This window comes from Microcebus murinus, chromosome 18 (assembly GCF_040939455.1).
Source record: "Microcebus murinus isolate Inina chromosome 18, M.murinus_Inina_mat1.0, whole genome shotgun sequence".
Taxonomy (NCBI): Eukaryota; Metazoa; Chordata; class Mammalia; order Primates; family Cheirogaleidae; genus Microcebus; species Microcebus murinus.
In genome coordinates this window covers 9,717,870-9,738,405 of record NC_134121.1, presented here as the reverse complement: position 1 = coordinate 9,738,405, position 20,536 = coordinate 9,717,870, and the positions used below count along the sequence as shown (strand labels likewise).

Here is a 20,536-nt window from a genome sequence, read left to right as displayed (position 1 = left end):
CCCTCCTAAACAGTTTTCAGAGATTTAGCTAAAAGGAAAGGAGGAGGGGCACACAAGCTCAGGATTCGAAGTGATACAGACTCTTGGGAACAGCAGAAATGATGAAGCCTATGGATGTGTAAATGAGCGCGGGAGGAACTCATCAGAAGGGTAAATTACCAAACAGAAAAAGACGGCCGCAGCGCGGGCAGAACAGTGCATACTGCAGTGTGCTTAGTTCATAAGAAATTCATGAGCAATTTTGGAAATTTTGTTGGTTTTGGTGGTGGGAGAGAATTGTAAATATGTATAATATGTAAATGCCTTTTATAATAGAAGCCCATGGAGATAAACGAGGCTGTCTGCGGAAAAGCTGTGAGCAGTATCAGATGTTAATATAACTGTCGTCGCTCTAGAAATTACCATAATGCTTACAGGGATTTGAAAGTTCCTGAGCTTTGGGGAGAAATGCATAAATACTAACCAAAAAACACGCGCGCGCGAGCACACGCACACACACACACACACGCACACACACACACGCACACACACACGCACACCTTTTTTCCTGTTCCTTTCTTCCTTTAGTTTTTTTTTTCTTTTTCTTTTTTCTTTTTAATGTTAGGAAGGTAGCCCTAGTGAAAGCAGGCTTTGGAGTTGAACCTGGTTCAACTTCCGTCCACCTCCGATGAGCTGTGCGACGTTGGGCAAGCCACCCAGTCCCTCTGGGACTCACTTTCCCCATCTGTGAAATGGGGACGCTCTGCCAAGGAGGAAGGCGCGGGAAGGGCTCAAGCCACGCTCCTCCCCCGTCCCGTCCCCGGCGCTCGCCTGCCCGCGGCCACTGGAGGGCCCTGGGGACCGGCCGGGCCGGGCCGGGGCGGGCGGGCGTCCCCGGGAGGAAGGGGCGGCCCCGCGCGCTCCGCCCCGCGCGCTCGCTCCGATGGCGCCGGCCGCGCGGGCCTGGGCGCGGGCGCTGTGGCGGGGCTGCAACGCGCTCATGGCCGCCTTCTTCGCGCTGGCGGCCGCCGTGCAGGTCAGCGGGCCGCGGCGGCGGGGCGGGCTGGGGACAGGGGACTCCCCGGGCTCCGCCCCCAGGCCGGGCGCGCGGTGTAGACTGGCAAGCCCGGGGAGTCACAGGGGCGGTTTAAGTGTACGAGGAGGGTGAGGATCGGGGCTTATGCGTGGGGCCCCCCCAGGCTCCCCCTGCTCGGACACAGATGCGTTCGGGGGCGCGAGCCGCGCGCCTGCGACCCTGGCCCGCCGGCCCCCCTGGCGCGCAGCCTCGAGCTCGAGTGCGGGAAGGAGCCGGTCAGCGCGCCCCGCGGGAGGGGCCTGCGCAGAGGCAGCCCTGGCTCCTTCCCGACATCCAGCCCGGGGTGACACTGCGCGCACGTCAGGGTCAGGGGAGGACGCGGAGCAAACCCTGTGTAGCGTCGTTACGGTTCCCACTCTGCCTGGGAGGCCTCCACCGTAATCTCCCTCATTTCCTGAGGCCTGGAGGGCCCTCAAAATACCCAGCCTGGGTTCGGCGCGCGCTCCTGAGCTCCGGTGCGGGTCCTTTCAAAAACGTGTGGCCGGACACGCGCACGCAAACCGTGCCAGGAATCCCCTCGAACCTGCCTCATCTGCGAGACTGTCTTACGCAGACTTTGGACCCGCCACTCCCGTGCGTCGTCTGGCACGGACCAAACGCATGAAAAAGCAGGCCAAATACAGGGACGGCAAGGGACTGGGTGTCTGCTAACTTTAGCCTTGGTGTTTTGGCATTCCAGGTAAACGACCCGGACGCGGAACTGTGGGTGGTGAGTATGAGCTGCGGGGACACTTTCCTCCATTTGAAAGAATCCTGGAATAGCACAAAACCACGCAGTCTTCTGTTTACCTCTGCTCCCTGCTTTGCTAACTTAAAAACTTAGAAACCAAGCCGTTTGTAAGCTCTTTTTCCTGAAATATTAGTAGGGAGATCAGAGTGACAATGTAGAGTGTGTGTAACTTGCAAACTCTCTAGAGTCAGAGGTCTTTCCACAGGATCCCCTTCCAATAGAGGCCCCTCTGGGGACCCAGAGACTCCCCAAGAGTGACTGAACCGTTCCCTTTGGTTTCTAGCCAGAAACTCCAGCAGACCTTTGGTCGGGAAATGACAGGCCTAAGCTCTGTGGTGCTGCTGATGTAGGGAGTTACATTTCTAAACGTAATTAAAGCCCATTAGACCTACAGTGTTCATTTAGCACGTAACTGCCATGTGAGCTGTATTTAACTCATGCTAGTTTTGAGCCCTGGGTCTTGTGAAGCTTGTGGAGCTCACATGTCTGTTTACCTTTACCGTTACGGGCAGTTTTTCAAGTTGCACATAACTCACGCACAGAAAACAATGAAAAATAACAGACTTTTCATCAAATTAGAAGTTTTTATTCTACTTTTCTAATAAAACACTGTGGCCCCAGGGAAAATTTTTTTTTCTATCATGGCAGTCGATGTGTTAACTGACACTCTGATTTGAACCATTAGAGGAGAAATGTGTGTCCCATACATTTTCTGAAATATTTGAATTTTGCCCAGTTTCTTTCAATACAGATACACAAGACTGTACAATATTAATGGGGAGATGATTCTTAGCCTTTAGAATAATGTTGGCCATGTGAGCAACATGCATCAAAGCATTTATTAATAGAATTATAATGCAAAATTCTAGTCCATTTGTTTAGTGCAGTAAAACCTCATTCTGATATTGCTTATCCAGATTCATATGCCCCTGAATCAAATCAAATTGCATTTTCTTGGCACTCTGATTCATATCTTGTGTTCCAAATAGTATTTCCCCACAGACAAGTCTCAAACATCCAGCTTAATGTTGAATTTCCAAAAGACTGCTGGATATATCCACCTGTAGGTCACAGTGCTCCTCAGATATGCCCAAGGTCCTACCTAGCTTCTTTCCCTGCAAAACTCACTCCTCTTCCTGACTTGGCATTTCTGTTTTCAGCAGAATCATTCTCTGAGTCATCCTTGCTCAAAACCTCAGTCATCTTTAACATCCTCTGTCCCTTGCCACTACCTTTGAGATCCCCTCAAAAGACAAAATAAGTTTGACCCGGGCAGGATGGCACACACCTGTATTCCCGGCTACTCAGGAGGCTAAGGCAGGAGGATGAGTTGAGCCTGGGAGTTTGAGGCTAGCCTGGGCAACATAGCAAGACCCTATCTTTACAGAATTAATTAAACCAACAATCGAGGTTTAATTGCTTATCTGCATGGTACCTGTACATTTTACCTTTAACTTCATGCTCAAATGATATAATATGAAGAATAGATCCCATATCCCCACAGACATCCTCCTCATTCCCAGTTCAGCCCTCTGTTACCTCCCACATAGACCCCTGGCACACCTTCCCAACTCCTCTGCCCGCCTTACATCTCCTCTGTTCCTAGAACACTTCCTGTGTGTTACTTTCTGCTTCAAAAACTTTTGTTACTTCCCAAGATCTCTTAAGTGGAAACTCCCAACTTGGATTCAAGGCCCACCACCGTATGGCCCCAGCCCACCTTCAACAACTAGTCCAGCAATAATAGCTAATGGGCCTTGCCCCTAGAACTCCCGCATGTCATACTCTACCCAAGCGCCAAGGACTGTCTCAAATGCTGGCTCACCCAGGAATCTCTCTCTGCCTCTTTCCTGTAGTTTCCAACCATTCTTCCTTTGAACCTTTTTGTAGCACTGAAACATTTGGCCTTGCATTAGTATTGTCTCTGTTTCTGCCAGCTCCCAGGAGGACAAGGACCAATCTTCCCTCTTCTTGTTAGCCTTTCGGCAATCTACCATAAAGCCTCCCTGATGGAAATCCTTCCCGTAGTGACTCTTGAATGAATGGATGAACACACACTAGGTCACTGGGCTTTGGGGGCTGGTCTATACCCAACCCATTTCCATGTCCCTACTTCACCTTGCTTATGAAGGATATTTGTATCAGGATGCATAATAATAGATAATAGTAATAATAATGAATAATAATTTTCCATAATAATGAAAAATCTGACTAGCATCAGGTTGTAAAAATACAGAACATCTCACTAAGACATCCAGAGGTAGCTGTTGAATAGTCAACAGGGTCATCAAGAACGTGGGCTTGCTGTCTTTCTTCTCTGCCATCCTCAATGTGTGGGTGATAACTCCTCATGTTCACAGAATGGCTGCTGCATCTCATCCCCAGAAAAGAGCATCCCAAGTAGGAAGAAGCAAGGCAGAAGAACAACACATTTTTGTCCTGTGTTTTCTTTTCTTTTATGAGAGAGGAAAATGTTTTCCCAAAAGCCCCTTGGGCAGAGCTGCTGTTCAGTCCTGTGTGTACCAGTATGGCACATTGTCAGGGCTCCAGTCTGATTGGTCAGCACCCATGCACATGGGTTGTTAAATGCTTTGGCTATCAGCCTTCCTTCTAAAAGGCTTCTTACATTTCATTGCTAGAACATGACCACCTCTACCTGTGAAAGAGCCTGAGAAAACAAATAGGTGGACAAAGGAGAGCGGTGTTAGGCATGATACCATGGTACTCAATGACCATGTTTTGAATAAGCTAAATATTATAAATGAATACCATAACACCCTTATATTTTTTGAAAATCCACCAACAAAAATATAAAAGACTGAGTTCATTATTGAGTGTTTGTACTATGCGTTGTTTTAACTTGTGTTCTAGAAACAATTATTTTCAATTTCTCTGTCCTCCAATTTTTTAAACCTCATTCAAGATAGAGGAAAGTATTTAAATAAAGATTATCAGGTCGCAGCTGCCATGGGAAACTATTACTTAGTTGATTGTTTCATTCATATGTTTACAATATGCTGAAATAAGAAGGTTTAGAGAAACTTTAGTCCATTAATGACAGATATCTGATACATTTGGATGGATGCATATATATATATTTTTTTTTGGTCTCACTTTGTTGCCCAGGCTAGAGTGAGTGCCATGGCATCAGCCTGGCTCACAGCAGCCTCCTCAAACTCCTGGGCTCAAGCGATCCTCCTGCCTCAGCCTCCCGAGTAGCTGGGACTACAGGCATGCACCACCATGCCCGGCTAATTTTTTCTATGTATATTAGTTGGCCAATTAATTTCTTTCTATTTATAGTAGAGACGGGGTCTCGCTCTTGCTCAGGCTGGTTTCGAACTCCTGACCTCGGGCAATCCTCCCGCCTCGGCCTCCCAGAGTGCTAGGATTACAGGTGTGAGCCACCACGCCCGGCCTCTGCCAAACATTTCTTATAGGCAGCACAGTTAAATACTGTATAATAGATGTGTGTGTGTCTTTAACTTCTTTCTCTCCCACCCCCCTTCGGTGGCTAAGCCATGTAGTTTTTCACTAGAAAAGCAGCCCCTTACTGCTCTGTTGTAGTCCTTGGAACAGCAGCAGCAGTGGCCCCTGGGAGATTGTTAAAGAATCGGAGTCTTGTGGCCTACCCAGACCTCCAGAATCATACTCTGCGTTCTAACACAATCCCAGGTGACTGGGGCGCACATTAAACTTTGGCACTGGTCTGACCCTCAGTCACATGACCGTCCACCTGTGCAAGACTACTTGACTTTCAAATGTCAGTATGGGCATTATTCCAATAATCATGAGGGATGGAGTGGGAAAGATGAAGACCGAGTGTCTAATCCGATGCTCTCTCTCCCCAGGGGCAAGACAGACATGTTTTTATACTGAAAACAAATAGCTCAAATGTACAGCTCTGACAGCTTCCAAACAAACCAGATGTTTCTGACATAAGCATAGCAACTGATGTGGTTAAACTGCTACACATCTCAAAAAGTCCCCATGTGTCTTATAAACCAACCCTCCCTAATTGCCCTCTGCCTGCAAAACACACACACACACACACACACACACACACACACACACACACACACACAATAGTGAAGTTTGTCCAGAGCCTCTTATGAATGAGGCTTAGGATAGGGCCTCTTTAGGGCAAGCCTTCCCACTTCCAGACCAACTTATCAACAGCTTGCAAAGGAAGAGCCCGGCCTTATCGTTGAGACAGCTGATCCATACATTGTTAGGAAACTTTCTGTGGTCTCACAGGGTTGGATCTTTGGGCCGGATAGTCCAGTGGGTCAAACCCAGCAAGGCCATCTAGCTAATCGTGATTACTCCTGCCCTACTTTTCAAAGAACATTTTCCTGTGTGCAAGTGGGGAAAGGCCATTTGGGTTTTGGGTCTCCCAAGAGTTTGGGTTTCCCAAGAGTTTGCTTGGGAGACACTGGGAAGTCAGCGTGTCTTAAGACCCAGACTCTGTGCTCAATGCTAGAGCTCGAAGATGAACAAGCCTCTCCTGGAGTAGCCTACAGTCTGGGAGGAAGGTGGATAAAATCGCAGCCAGGAGTGGCAAGTGCCACAGAAGCAGAGGCTGCCACTTCCTCAGTCGTTACTGAAACCTAGAGGCTGTGTTGGAGCACAACAGCCACTGAGCTCATTTTTCCTTTGCTTCCTGGACGCCTCTGAACGCCTCAAGTATTGGGCACACTTCCTAACCCACATAATTTCCTCTCTTTCTGCTAACAGGTGGTGTACACGATACCCGCGGTGTTGACTCTGCTTGTTGGATTTAACCCTCTTGTCACAGGTATAGACCTTGCACTCTGAATGGAGGTACAGCAAATCAGATTTCCTTGTAAGAATGAGGTCTATCTGCCCGACTCTCGGGAGGAAAACGGGGCTCCCTAGGCCTTTCTTCTCATTTCTGATAACGAAAGGAGGTCATTCTCATACAGATTATTCTTGCCCATCTTGTGGAAAACCTTACGAGGATCTGCTGCACTAAGCCCTTCTTTACCAACTTGGACCCAAGACCCCTGATGCTGGTGTGGAATCGTGGTTGTGAAGTTCAGCCCACGAGAGGGAAGGGTTTTGGCCACTGCATTGATTTCTTAAGCCACCAAACTAACGTAAAATAAGCAACAATCTAAGTGCTAATCTTGTGTTCCCATACTCAGTGACAATCAATGTGTAGCATTTATTTTCTCCTCATAACCCAGTTCAACTCATTTTTTTTACACATTTTTTCTTGGAGCAACACCACCCCCATTAATCATTTTCCTATTTTTGAATTTATTCATTATCTATTTATGTGAAGCAGCACTCAAATAGAGAAATTGTTTATAATGTCTAGAACAAATATCTAGATTTTTCGTTAATAATATGTTGCTTTTCCTAATCTCCCCACATACTGTCATGGTACCTACAGCAGTGTATTGCATGCTTTTATATATGGTTTTCCCTACTAGGCAGTGTAAGCCCCTTAAAAGCAGGATCATGTTTTATGCATCTTTGCATAAGCCTAGCCTACATGTATGTGCCTTAAGCCATTTGGGCTGCTGTAACAAAAATATCACAGACCGGGTGGCTTATAAACAACAGAAATTTATTTCTCCCAGTCCTAGAGGTTGGGAAGTACCAGATCAAGGTGCTGGCAGATTCAGTGTCTGGCGAGGGCCCACTCCTGGTTCATACGTGTGGCCTTCTCTCTGTGTCCTCTCGTGGTAGAAGGGGCGAGAGAACTCTCTCAGGCCTCTTTTATAAGGACACCAATCCCATTTGTGAGGGCTCCACCCTCATGAACTAACTACCTGCCAAAGGCCCCACCTCCCAATACTCTCAGCTTGCAGGTTAAGATTTCAACATATGGATGGGGGGGGGGGAACAACACAAATACTCAGCCCACAACAACATGGCCAAGCATATGGTAGGTGCTTAATGCTTGTCAAAGGAGTGAATGGCTATAAAACAGGATTTACTATGTACTCATTCTGTAACCTGCTTCTTGGACACCTTACATGTACATCCCAGGTGGATAAAAAACATGTGAAAAAAAATCCACTTAAAATAACTAGTTTGGATAGCTCACAGGCCACCCAGCTCAATGCTGGGCAAAACGTAGCCGCTTCACTTTTTATGGCACTAAAAAACTTTCAACCAACCTTACGTTAGACAGTTTTATACTACAAAAACAGAAAAAAGAATACATTTATATTGGTTTTCTTATTAGTGGAAACTGTTTAGTCCCGATAGATTATTTTTTAGTTTCTTTAAAATATAGCTTTTAGTAGTGAGCTTGGAAGTTCTCGGGGGCTTTAGAATAAAAAATAGTGATTCCTACCTAGGTGGGGAAAGTTCTAGCTCCCCAGATGCCCGGACTCCTCCTATAGACCCCTAGAACTCTGTCTACATCTTTAAGGTGGGTCAGTTAGGGCTACTTTAGTTGTAAGCTGTAAAAAAACCTCAACTCCAATGTGAGCTAAGAAGGAGACGTGTTGGTGCAGTTTACTGGAAGGGCTGGGGAGGTGCTGGCTTCAGGCACTGGTGGCCCCTGCACGTCACCCGCGGGCCCCACAGGGCAGCCGGGCGCTCCCGGTTCGCGTCCGCACCGTGCTGAGCCCCACGGGACGTAGACTCTGCTTCTTCACGATGCTGAAGTCCGAACCGCGTTGCTGGCCCTGCCTCACCGTCTGTCCTGAGCCACTTCGCTGTGGGTGAAGGGACGGATGTGTTGACGGACCCGGCCGTGGTCCAGTTTGCTGGGACGCTCGGACTGGGGGTGGGCAGGGTGGATTCCCAAAGCAAACGAGGGCGGTCACCCCAGGAAGGGGAGGTCACGTTTATAGCTGGTGCTATCACCTCCGTGCTGTCCCTCAAAAAAAAAAAAAAAAGTTTTTCTGACTGCCTTTTCTGAAAGCAGACCACGGCAAAACAAGCACAGGGATCGCTTTTCTGTGGGGCGTGATTCCGTGATGAATGGCATCAGGATGTCTGTCTTAGGTAACAGCGTCTGGAGGGGCGTCTCTGCGGTGCACACGTTCCTCTGTGTGGCCTGGGCCGTGGGCCTGGCCTACCACCTCTTGCTTCATACACAGCAGAGCATCCTGCACGAGGAAGAAGGCAGGTGAGCAGTGGCTCTTGTCCTTTGGAAGGGCGGGATAGAACTGCGGGACCTTGTCTTCCTTTATAATCCTTACCCGTGCACCGCGGTGATTGGCCTCCCCGGCTCGCTGTGCGGGGCAGGGCAGGTGCCATCTCCCTCCCAAGCTGAAGGAACCGAGGGAACGGTGCAGTCAGGACTCAAACCCCATCACTCGCACGGCAGACAGTCTGTCCTTACATTGCACGTTACACTGGATCACTGTCAGGCAGTGGGCCCTTGACCCCTGTGACGAGTGGCAGCACTCTGCAGCGATACTCAGGCCAGTCACCCACAGCGCTGTCAGCGTTCCGACCCAGTTCCAGTTTCAGCCGGAGTCTTATCTGCAAGTGTGATCAGCCACCTCAGAGGTCAAGATGTGAAGCCAGCCTGTTAGACTCGGTGGTTTGTCTCATGTCATCTCCGCCCTCTCTCACGACCATTTGTTCCTGTTTTATCACCTCGTCCTTTGCTTTCTGCCACCCTTGACCTCCTTGGCCTCATTCATAAGCCCTTTCCCTTTTTCTCTGCCCCACTGCTGACATCTGCCAACGCCGAGGGTCAGAGACTGTAAGTTCCGAGTCTCTGAAAAGGTGCTGCTTTGTCACAGTCCCTAATCTTTAGAAAGCTGGAGAGCAAATCAGGCCGGCCTGCAGGTAGGATGTAACCAAACAGGTTGAGTCACCTGCAGCATGAAGCCCATGAGCTTTGGGGCGCTCAAGGTGGGGCTGTCAGTGGAACTATGGCGGAATGTGATTGTTTTTATTCTGTTATAATACCTATATCTAGAAGCATATACCCACCCCAAAGTTACAGTCTGATTCATACTACAAATCTTTCCTCTCCCCTAAGAAGTGACCCGATCTCCTGCAATATGTGCTCAAATTATGTATTGATTTAAGTTCATCGCGCCTAATACTGAGGCCTCTAATAAATGTGAAAATGATGACTGATCAATCTGGGATTGTTTTCTTGGTTGCACTGTACCTCCCACTGACCTAAAATAAGTGATGCGTCTCTGTGGGTTTTTAAATATTCATTTAGTTTTTGGGAAGGTCCACTTATAAGTTGGGGAACAGTCATGGATCTCATATCTGCCTCTTAAGATGAAATTCATTTTCATATAAGCCTTTAAACTGTCTGAAAAAAGTAACTTATGGATCACAGCTAGAAATATTCTATGGATGCTGTGTATCGTGGGGGAAAGTCACTAGGTCAGAATGTACTATCAAGCAGGCACACAGAGCATGTGACGATACGCATCTCACTTGCAGCCACCCCAACGGTATGAAATGTGTGCTTTTTTGCAGGGAGCTCTCTGGTCTGGTGATTATCACAGCATGGATGAGCCTGTGCCGCAGTTCATCAAAGTAAGCATTTAGCGCGTCAGTTACAATCAGATGTCTTCAAGGGTGATAAAATCAGGTGGTAAGTGAAAATATTGACACACAAGTAAAAACAGGAATTTTTTTAAAGAAATATTTCCTTTCCCTAAGGGAAGTTAGCAACAGTAGGTTCAAAGTTTCATGATCACTCATGTTCACGAACACCAGAGTTTTGTGCAGTTTTTGTGCAGTTTTGTGCCCAGTGCAATCACGGGCAGTTGCCGGCCTAAAAGGCTTTCTCCAGGGTGAAGGAAAATGATCTCAGAGGAAGCTGGAAGATTCAGAAAAGTAAAAAAAAGGAAAATACAAATGTGTGTGTACATATAATGAATACTAACTTATAAAGCAATAATATTGATGTTTTGTGGGTTTCAACATATATCAGATAAAAACACATGACAACAGTAGCATGTAAGTTGGAAGGGAACAAATGGAATAAACATGTTCTAAGGTCCTTTAATAGTCTGGGAAGAGTAAAAGTACCAATTTGTATTAAACTTTGACAAGTGAAGGATTCATGTTGTAATCCTTAGGGTAACCACTAAAAGAATAAAAAATTATTATAGAAGGCAGGAAAAGAGATGGAAAAACAGAATAAATGGAACAAATGGGAAGCACATGTTAAGAAAGTGATTTAAAGCCAAAGAGATCAGAAATTATATTAAATCTAAAATGTATGGAATATTCCAGTTAAGAGTCAAAGATGTTCAAAGTGTATGAAAAGATTAAAAACCCAACTCTACACTGTTTACAAAAGACAACCCTTAAATATATAGATACAGAAAGACTTAAAGTCAAATGATGGAAAAAATGTACTGTACAAATACCAACCACATGAAAGCCAGTATGGCCATTTTCATTAAAAAGTACACTTTAAGACAATTATTAGAGAAAACAACATTTGTGAATATTTTTAATTTTTTTAATTGTTTATTTTGAAAATTTACAAGCATATCTAAAATCAGAGAAGCTAATAGAATGAATCAGATGTATCCATCACCAAGCACCAACAAGTATCAATATGTCCAATCTTGTTTCATCTAAACCACTACCCTCTCCACACTGCCAGACTATTCTGAAATAAATTCCAGACATCATATTGTTTCCTTTGTATTTCAGAATGTATCTCTAAAAGCAAAGCATTTCAAAACTAACCACTCTACTCTCATCATACAAAAGCTAAAAGGACAATACCTCTTCAGAATTATGAGTTTTCCAGTTACTGTTTAGATTTCCCCAACAATCTTATAAATGTTTGTCTCTTTGTGCCTTATACTTCCTATAAATTGGTGGTCAGATCTAGAAGTTTCTGATTATTATAATACCAGATTCTGGTATTATAATTATTATTTATTATAGACTTTTTTATGTTAAATGATGGTGTTATATTATTCAATCATAATATACATAACATCTACCTGTTTCTCTGTGCTATTAATAGTCTTTGATGATTATTGCCTGAATCTGTTAACTCATTTGGGTTGCAAAATGGTGATATTCTGATTATATAATTACTTGTTTATTAGCTAGAAAACATCTATAAAGAGAAACTTCCACTTATTAATTCTTGACTACACTGAGGTTCATATCATGAGCAGAAAGGGAAAGGAAAAGGAGTTGAGTCTCTCCCTTTATTTACCAGTTTTCAGAATGAATTGTTTCTTACCTGGGCATTTGCCAAAGGTGGTCAGTGAGTTTTGTCTCTTTGTTGTATTCATTTCTTTGTTTAGTACCATTATAAAGTCATGGCTTTAGACATATTTGAAGTGTTTCAGTCCATGGCAGTTATTATTATGTCTTTATTCTGTCCTATCTTTGACCTCTGGCACTTAATCAGGTTGGCTTCTGAATGCCTTTTGACATGATCGTAGTAATTTTTGATGGCTTCCTTGCTTTCTGGTATGACAAGATGTTCCAGACTCATGTTATACCCAGAATCATGTTTTATGCCCCGGACCTGGAATCAACCACTTCTGCAATGTATGTGTGTGTGAATCTATATATCTGTCATAAATACATATGTGTATAATATACATATATACATGTACATATATACTTAAAGATAAAATATGAGTTCATACTGATTCTAACTATTCGTATTGAGGATACCAGTTTTCATTTTACCTTTCCAGAGATCTTGTACCTATATCTTCTTTTAATCCTGGAAAAATCTCTAGTCTCAGTGACCTGAACATAACTTACTTGATTTATCCTCCAGTACAAACACAGTCTCAAAATAACTATATGACTACTGAAAACAGGTTGTCTTGTTTTTGTCATTAGGGTGTATCCCACAAAGGGATGCACACTCAAATTCCTGGGAATAGTTGTTCTGTATGCTAATGCTGCCAAGTGAATACACAGTTAAGTTCATTTATTTCTAGGGATAATTTTATTCCAAATATATTGATATTATTTTATAATTAGGTAAAATATCTATATGGCTCCAAAGTAAAATCTACAAAATAAGATATATTTAAAAAAATCTGTATCTGGCTCTGTATCTTCCCTTTCCCTACAGGTGACATTTTTTTCAATTTTATGATTTATTCTTCCACGGTTTTTCAATGGAGTGAATATGTGCATTTATTTGTATTCCTGCTTGTCCTAGATAAGTGGTCGTATATTATACACAATTGTATTCTACTTGCTTTTTCACTTACTACATCCTGGAGCTCATTCTACAGTGTATAAAAGCTTTTCTTATTCTGCTAGTAGGTAGGTCCCTAGCTTATCCAACCAGTCCTCTACTGTTTGGATAGTATCCAGTCTTTTGCTCTTAAAGACAGTGCTGCAATAAATAGCTCCATGTATATATCTAACATATTTTTATAAGTATGTCTTTGAGATGAATTCCTGGAAGTGAGATTGCTGTGCCCAAGTGTAAATGCATAGTTAATATTGTGATAGACTCCCAAATTCCCCTCCATAGGGCCTGTTGCATTTTGTATCCCCTCCAACAACAGAGAAGAGTACCTCTTTGCCCACAGTCTTACCAACAGAGTATATAGTCAAAACTTTGAATTTTTGCTAATCAGATAGTTAAGAAAGGAGCAGTTTTATTAATAACTTACATTTGTCTTATTAAGAGCAAAGGTGAGCACATTTTCATGTGGTTAAGAGCCATTTGCATTGTTTTCTATGAAATGTTGGTCCACCTCTGAGAAATGTTGTTTTAACCTGATTCTCGCTAAAGTTGTTGGTCTTCTCTATTTTTAGAAGCTCTTTATGAGTGATATAAGCTGAAAATATTTTTTTTTTGCAGTTTGATATGGTTCTTTTACTTTACTTATGCAAAGTATACTTTGCCAATAAGAAGTCTTTCATTGTTTTTTTTTAATGTAACCATATTTATCAATCCTTTTCCTTATGACTTCTGGATTTGGAGGCATAGTTAGGAAAATTTTCCTCACTCCCAAGTTGTAAAGTAACTTACCTCAATTTTCTTCTAATACATGTATGGTTACATTTTTACACTTAAATATTTGATCTATTCAGAATTTATATTGGTGTCATGGTATGAAGAATGAGTCCAAATTTATATTTTTATATGGCTATGTAGTTATCTCTACATCACTCATTTCTTTTCTTTTATTTATTTTTGGAGACAGGTCTTACTCTGTTGCCCAGGCTACAGATGCAGTGGCATCATCTTGGCTCACAACCTCAAACTCTTGGGCTCAAATGATCCTCCTGTTTAAACCTCTAAAGTAGCTGAAACTACAAGTGCACACCACAACCAGCTAATTTTTTGTAGAGATGGGGTCTTAATCTATTGTTCAGGCTGGTCTCAAACTTATGGCCCCAAGCAATCCCCCTGCCTCAGTCCTAAAGTGCTAGGATTACAGGCCTGAGGCACCACACCTCACCTCAACACTGCTTATTTAAAGGTGGATTTAAGATGCCAAATAGAGACACTTTTTAATGACGAAAAGTTCAGTTCATCAAGAAGATATAACAACTCTAAATTTGTATGCACCTAATAACATACCCTCAAAAAAGATACAACAAAATTGACAAACTAAAAAGAAAAATTGAAAAATTTAGAATCATCTTAGGAGATTTTAAAATATTTTCCTCAGTTATTAATAGAACAAACATACAACAAAAAATCAATGTAGATATAAAATATTTTAATCACATGACAAGCAACCAAGAACGGTAGAATCCACATTCTTTTCAAGTACACATCGAGTATTTACAAAAATACTATATGTCAGGCTATGAAATAAGTCCCAATACATTTCTTTGTGTTCTTTGACCACAGTGCAAGGACCACAGTGCAATGAAACTGGAAATCATTAACAAAAAGATAAGTAGGTAATCACATTATATTTAGAACTTAGGAAATACGCTCAAATAATATTTGTGTCAAAGAAGAAATCACTATAGACATTAGAAAATATTTTAAGCTGAATAAGGAGAACACTACATATCAAAATTTATGGCATACAGCTAAAACTCATGCTCAGAGGGAAACTTACTGTCTTAAGTACATATATACATACTTTTAAGTGGCTAAAAATCAATGAATGAAGCTTTCAAGAAGTTAGGAATTTTCCATTTCAGGAAGTTAGACAAAGAACATCAAGTTAAACCTAAAGAAACAAGAAGAAAATAAACATAAAAGTAGAAACCAATGAAATTAAAAATTGACACAAAAATAGAGAATTAATAAAGCCAAGTATTGATTCTCTAAAATGGTTTATAACATTGATGAATCCTGGTAAAACTAAGAAGGAAAAAATAAAAGAGCAAGAACAAGCAAGAAGAGGCACAAATAATGTCAGGAATAAAAAAGAGAACACCATACATATCTAATGAATATTTTAAAATTCATAAAATATTATGAAGAACTTTATGCCAATAAATTTGAAAATACAGATTAAACGGACAAGTTCCTTGAAAAAAATACAATTTACCAAAACATACACAAGAAGAAATATTCAGAACAGTCACATAACTATTAAAAAAATTGAGTCAATAATTTAAGTTTTTCCTAAAGGAAAATTCTAAATCTAGATGGCATAACTAGAGAAGTATGCCTAACATTTAAGGAAGAAGTAATGTTAAATTTCAACAAATGCTTCCAGAGAACAGAAAAAAAATAAATAAATAAACACTATCCAACTCATTTTATGAGAGCAGATAACCTTGATATCAAAACCTGACAAGAACATTACCAAAAAAGGAAATTGCACAGCAGTCTCACTCATGATCACAGATGGAAAAATTCTACACAAACTATTAGCAAATTAAGTCCTGCAATATATAGCCCAACCACCAAGTTGGGTTTATTCTAGAAATACAAAGTTACTTTAACACTCAAAAACCAACCAATAGTTTCTGCCACATTGGCAAAATAAAAGAAGAAAATAAACTATCTTCTCAATCTATACAGAAAGCATTTGATAAAGTTCAACATTTGTTCACGATAAAAGCTCTTAGAGAATGAGTGTGGAAGGAAACTTAACCAGATAATAGTATCTATACTGAAGTATGATACTTAATGGTGAACAGTTGAAAACATTCTCTCTGAGATCAGGAATGAGATGAATTAGCCACTCTTGCCACTTCTACTCAACATTGTGCTAGCTATTGTCTTAGCCAGTGCAATAAGGCAAGAAAAAGAAATAAAAGGCTCAAAGAAGCCAGGCATGGTGGCTCATGCCTTTAATGCTAGCACTTTGGGAGGCTGAGGAGGGAGGATTGTTTGAGGTGAGGAGTTTTAGATCAGCCTAGGTAATACCCGGGCTCTACAAAAGCCAGGTGTGGTGGTGCACACCTATAGTCCCAGCTACTCAGGAGGCTGAGGTGGGAAGATTGCCTGAGCTAATGTTTTTGAGGTTGCAGTGAGCTATGATTTTGCCATTGCATTCCAGCCTGGGTGACAGAGCACGACTCTGTCTTTAAAAAAAAAAAAAAAAAGAGGCCCAGGGAAGCAATAAAATTTTCATTATTTGTAGGTGACATAATTACATATGTAGAAAAAAAAAGAATCTAAAAAATAACTAAAATAAGTGAGTTTAGCATGATTACTGAATATACAAAAATCAACTGCATTTCTATCAGTAAGTAACAGAAAGTGATAAAAACAAAGTTACCGTTTATAAGAACATCAAAAAAAAATCATCTCCCTAGGAATAATCTAGTAGAGATATGCAAAATCTCTACACGCAAAATCATAAAACATCATAGGAGAATTGAAAGAAGACCTAACTAATCAGAGGGCTAAATCTATACTGGCAAAATTATAAATAAATAAACTAACAGAACATAGTGGAATCTATAATAGAAATAGATCTATACGTATGTAGACCTTTGACTTATGACAAAGGTGCCCCTGCAGGGTAGCAAAGAAAGGCAGTCTTTTCTATAGAAAGGACTGGATCAATTAAGGATCTATGTGGGCAAAAAGTGAAGCAATCCCTTCCTCACAACTTTCATAAAAGTAAATTCCAGGTGTGCTATAGATCTAACATAACAAAGCAAAACAATAAATCTTCTAGAGAAGATAACTTAATATCTTCAAGACCACGGTGAGGGAAAGTTTTCTTAAACAGAACACAGAAAAATCATTAGGAAAAGATCAATTTTAACATTGTCTAATTACAATGACTTCTGTTCCTCAAAAGACATCATTGAGTGGGACAAGATATTTGCAACACATGTAAACAACAAGGATTTTTATTAAGAATATATATAAAGAATTTCTACAAATCAGTGAGTTATACTTCAATAAAACAGTTGAGAAGAGAGCAAACTAAAATGTAATGATGTGTTTTGCCAATTCAATCTTTATACTTGTTTCCAAAGCAATCCATAATTTTTACTGGATTTTTATTTATTATAATTTTTGTGTGTCTTTATAGGAATCCAGTTGCTGGAAGAATTCAGTTGGCTATTGGCATTGTAATCGCTCTTTTCCCGTTAATCTCATGGGTCTACATATACATAAACAAGGAAATGCGTTCCTCCTGGCCAACTCACTGCAAGACAGTAATTTAAATGACTTCAAAATTCCTGTTTTTAAAATAAATATTTTCAGTCAATTTTTTAAAACATTGGGGTGACTAGCCAGTTTCACAGGAGTTTATCTTAGTTCATCTGGGCTAATGTACTTTTTTTTAATCCTAAGAACTTTTTAAGGATGCCTATAATTCAGTGCAAGATTGGATGGGACTGGTAAGAGCCAGGGTCTCATAGTCTTTGGAAGTCTTTCTGAAGGGTATTGTGTTATAGAGTAGTGCAAAAGGCATAGAACAAAAGTTTTAAAGTAGTAGTTCTATTCAACTTCATCTCTGTGACTTGGGGAAATATATAAACCACTTTGTGGATATTTCCTTATTTATAAAATAGCATTAATACCAGATCTCCTACTTACACAGTTGCAAAGATCAAACCAGATAACACAACACATTCTAAAAACATAAAGTGCTTGCAAAGATTACAAAGGGCTGCACAGGATTAAAGGAAAGGTTTGAGTAACACAATGAAATACGGGTTCAAGAGAGGGCGATAGCCTGGAGCTAACCTCAGTAGTTCCTGACCTGGCACAATGCGATGAACGGCATGAGAACTCTTCGTGAACCAAAGGAAAAGGCATGTCTTGAAAAGAAAGGGAAGTTGAATAAAGGCATTTGAGACCAATGAGGAAGGAAATAGGGAACAGTAATTACATTCTAAATGAGAAATAAGGCCAAAATCTATACACGTTCTTTTTAAATGGATGGCCCAGGTAACTCCGAGGAGGAAGAGCATTTTAGAACTGCACTCTCCAATATGGTTACCGCTAACCACATGTTGCTACTGAGCACTTGAAATTAGCTAGAGTGACTGACAAAGTAAATTTTCATTTTTTTCATTTGCATTTTAAAAACTGATATTCAATTATTAGAAAACTTTTATGTGTGCGTGGAACGACTCAGGCCCGTGAGTCTGCTTTTTCAACTGAAAATTTTGTATCTAAATACAGATCAAGTATCCCCAATGAAAACTTAGTGTCCAAATGAGTGGGCCATAAGTGTCAAATGCACACTAGATTTTAAAGACAGAAAGAATGTAAAATATTTTACACTGATCACATGTTGAAATATTTTAGATATATTGGGTTAAATAAAATATCAATATTAAAATTGATTTTGTCCGTTTCTATTTACTTTTTAAAATGTGACTGCTAGAATATTTTAAATTATTTGTGCAGCTCACCTTGCATTTGTCGGACAGTCCTGTTCTGGAACATATCAATGGCAGCTGTTTTACATACACTAGCATCAAACTCTGTAGTCAGTGTATTGTTTTATGAGATCTAGGAAATACTTCACTCAAAAAAAATCAGTACCTTCCACATGTCAGGAGAGTGAAAATGAGTCTGGTTGGTAGTTGTTGTTTTTATTTTTATTCCCTTTTTTACAATAGTAAGTATTCTCTGAATACTTGTTAAAGCATAGGTATGTGTGTTTTGTTTTGTTTTTGTTTTCACTGAACAGTGAGAAATTCTCTGAGATTAAGGTTTGGATGAGAGAAAAGGGGGAAAATATCTAGTTGACATTAAAATAAAGTGAAATTTATTTTATGGGGCAATAAAATACATGTAAAGGATTTGAGTTTTCTAGTATACATTTAGCTTACACGATATTTGTGGCTTTTATGCCTTCTTTAATATTAGCTACTAAAGTCACACACAAAGAAACAGACTCATTTGCAAATTCCAATATAAGCCCTACCCATCCTGCAAGTCATGCTTGACTCTGTGCTTAAAATATAGTCATGTTCAAGATGAGCTTTCATCTTATCTACAAATTCTGTGAATATGCATAGTCCCTTTTGCATCTCCAGAGTTAAGCATACAAAAGGCAGTCTTTGTGGAGTACTGTCTTTTCAAGTGTCTTTATTAATGAAATATTTTTTTCAATTGAAGTATTAATAAGTTTAGTATTTCTATCATCAAAACCCCACAATTGTTTTCCTTCCCACTGGTCCTCTTCTACCTCAGCCTGTCCTCACTTACTGCCTAGACTGCCACTCAAATCTAATCGTGCACTCCCCAGCTCAGCAGCCCGAGGGCTCCTCGCTGTCCAAGTGAAATTCTAACTCTTGGCTCATCATCTGAGGCTCTTTCATAACGTAGCTCTAGCCGACCCTTTCCTGCTTGACTTCGTGCCACCCTCAAGCACCTTTTGATGAGTCCTCATAGTGTGGCCTGCCACTTCTAAATTCAGCATATCCTTTGATGCCTCTGCTTACGCTAGTCTGCTTGAAATAATTTTCTCCGCTTATTCAAACCATTTTTCTTCCTTTTTCATGTCATCCCTGATCACTTCAGACAAAATTAAGGTCCACCTCCATGGTCTTAGTCCTTTCTTAGTATGACAGCAAATTGCATACATCTATGTCTGGGGAGCTGTCTCTCATTCACCATAAGGTCTGTGAATGCAGGAGCACATCACAGTCACCCCTGTGCCTGAATAATGGTCCTCAGAGATATCCAGGTCCTGACCCCTGGAACCCATATTACCTTATATCACAAATGGATTTTGCAGATATGATTGAGGATCCTGAGATGGGGATCCCCTGGACTATCTGGGCGGTCCCTAAATGTATTCACAAGTGTCCGTGTGAGAGGGAGGCCCAGGGAGATGTGACCACACAGATGGCAGAGGAAGTGCTATGACAACAAAGCAGAGACTTGAAGATGCTACGCTGCTGGCTTTGAAGATGGAGGAAGAGGCCATGAGATAGGCCAAGGAATGCAAGAAATGCAGCTCCAGAGGCTGGAAAAGGCAAGGCAAGGAATTCCTCCCAGACCCTCCTGAGATAGTGTGGCCGTGCCCACACCTTGGTTTTAGTCCAGAGAAAATGATCGCAGACTTCTGACCTCCAAAACTATAAGAGAACAATTATGTGCTGTTTTAAGCCACCAAGTTTGTGGTAATTTGTTACAGCAGCCAGAGAAAACTCATATACCTTTATATCCTCATAGTGGCTAGGTACTCAATAGGCACATTTATGCAAATATTTTTCTTATTTTTTTTTATTTCAGCATATTATGAGGGTACAAATGTTTACATGTGTTGCCTTTTCACCCCCACCGCACCCCCGGAGTCAGAGCTTCAAGCGTGTCCATCCCCCGGATGGTGCACATCGCACTCATTTGTATATACCCATCCCCTTGTTCCCCTTCCCACCTGCCCAGTAAATATTATTTCTGTATGTCC

At 41.4% G+C, this 20,536-nt stretch overlaps 1 protein-coding gene across 2 annotated transcripts; it reads left to right on the top strand.

The window, feature by feature from the left end:
* The first annotated feature begins 656 nt into the window (after positions 1-656).
* Positions 657-18,458, top strand: TMEM220 (transmembrane protein 220). 2 transcript variants are annotated; one of them, XM_075994100.1, is made up of 6 exons: positions 662-1,015; positions 1,755-1,784; positions 6,543-6,603; positions 8,796-8,919; positions 10,245-10,304; positions 17,192-18,458. In XM_075994100.1, exons 1-6 carry the CDS (start codon positions 923-925, stop codon positions 17,325-17,327), a joined length of 504 nt encoding a protein of 167 aa, XP_075850215.1. In that variant the 5' UTR covers positions 662-922; the 3' UTR covers positions 17,328-18,458. The 2 variants fall into 2 exon arrangements, with proteins under 2 accessions (XP_012633159.2, XP_075850215.1); XM_012777705.2 differs by lacking the exon at positions 1,755-1,784 and having other exon boundaries at positions 657-1,015.
* Positions 18,459-20,536: the final 2,078 nt, after the last annotated feature.

Excerpts from the sequence above, each read along its gene's own strand:
- TMEM220 (XM_075994100.1), top strand. The coding sequence starts at position 923 with ATGGCGCCGGCCGCGCGGGCCTGGGCGCGGGCGCTGTGGCGGGGCTGC. Across the intron at positions 1,016-1,754 it reads CGCTGGCGGCCGCCGTGCAG|GTAAACGACCCGGACGCGGA; the intron begins GTCAGCGGGCCG and ends TTGGCATTCCAG. Across the intron at positions 6,604-8,795 it reads ATTTAACCCTCTTGTCACAG|GTAACAGCGTCTGGAGGGGC; the intron begins GTATAGACCTTG and ends TGTCTGTCTTAG.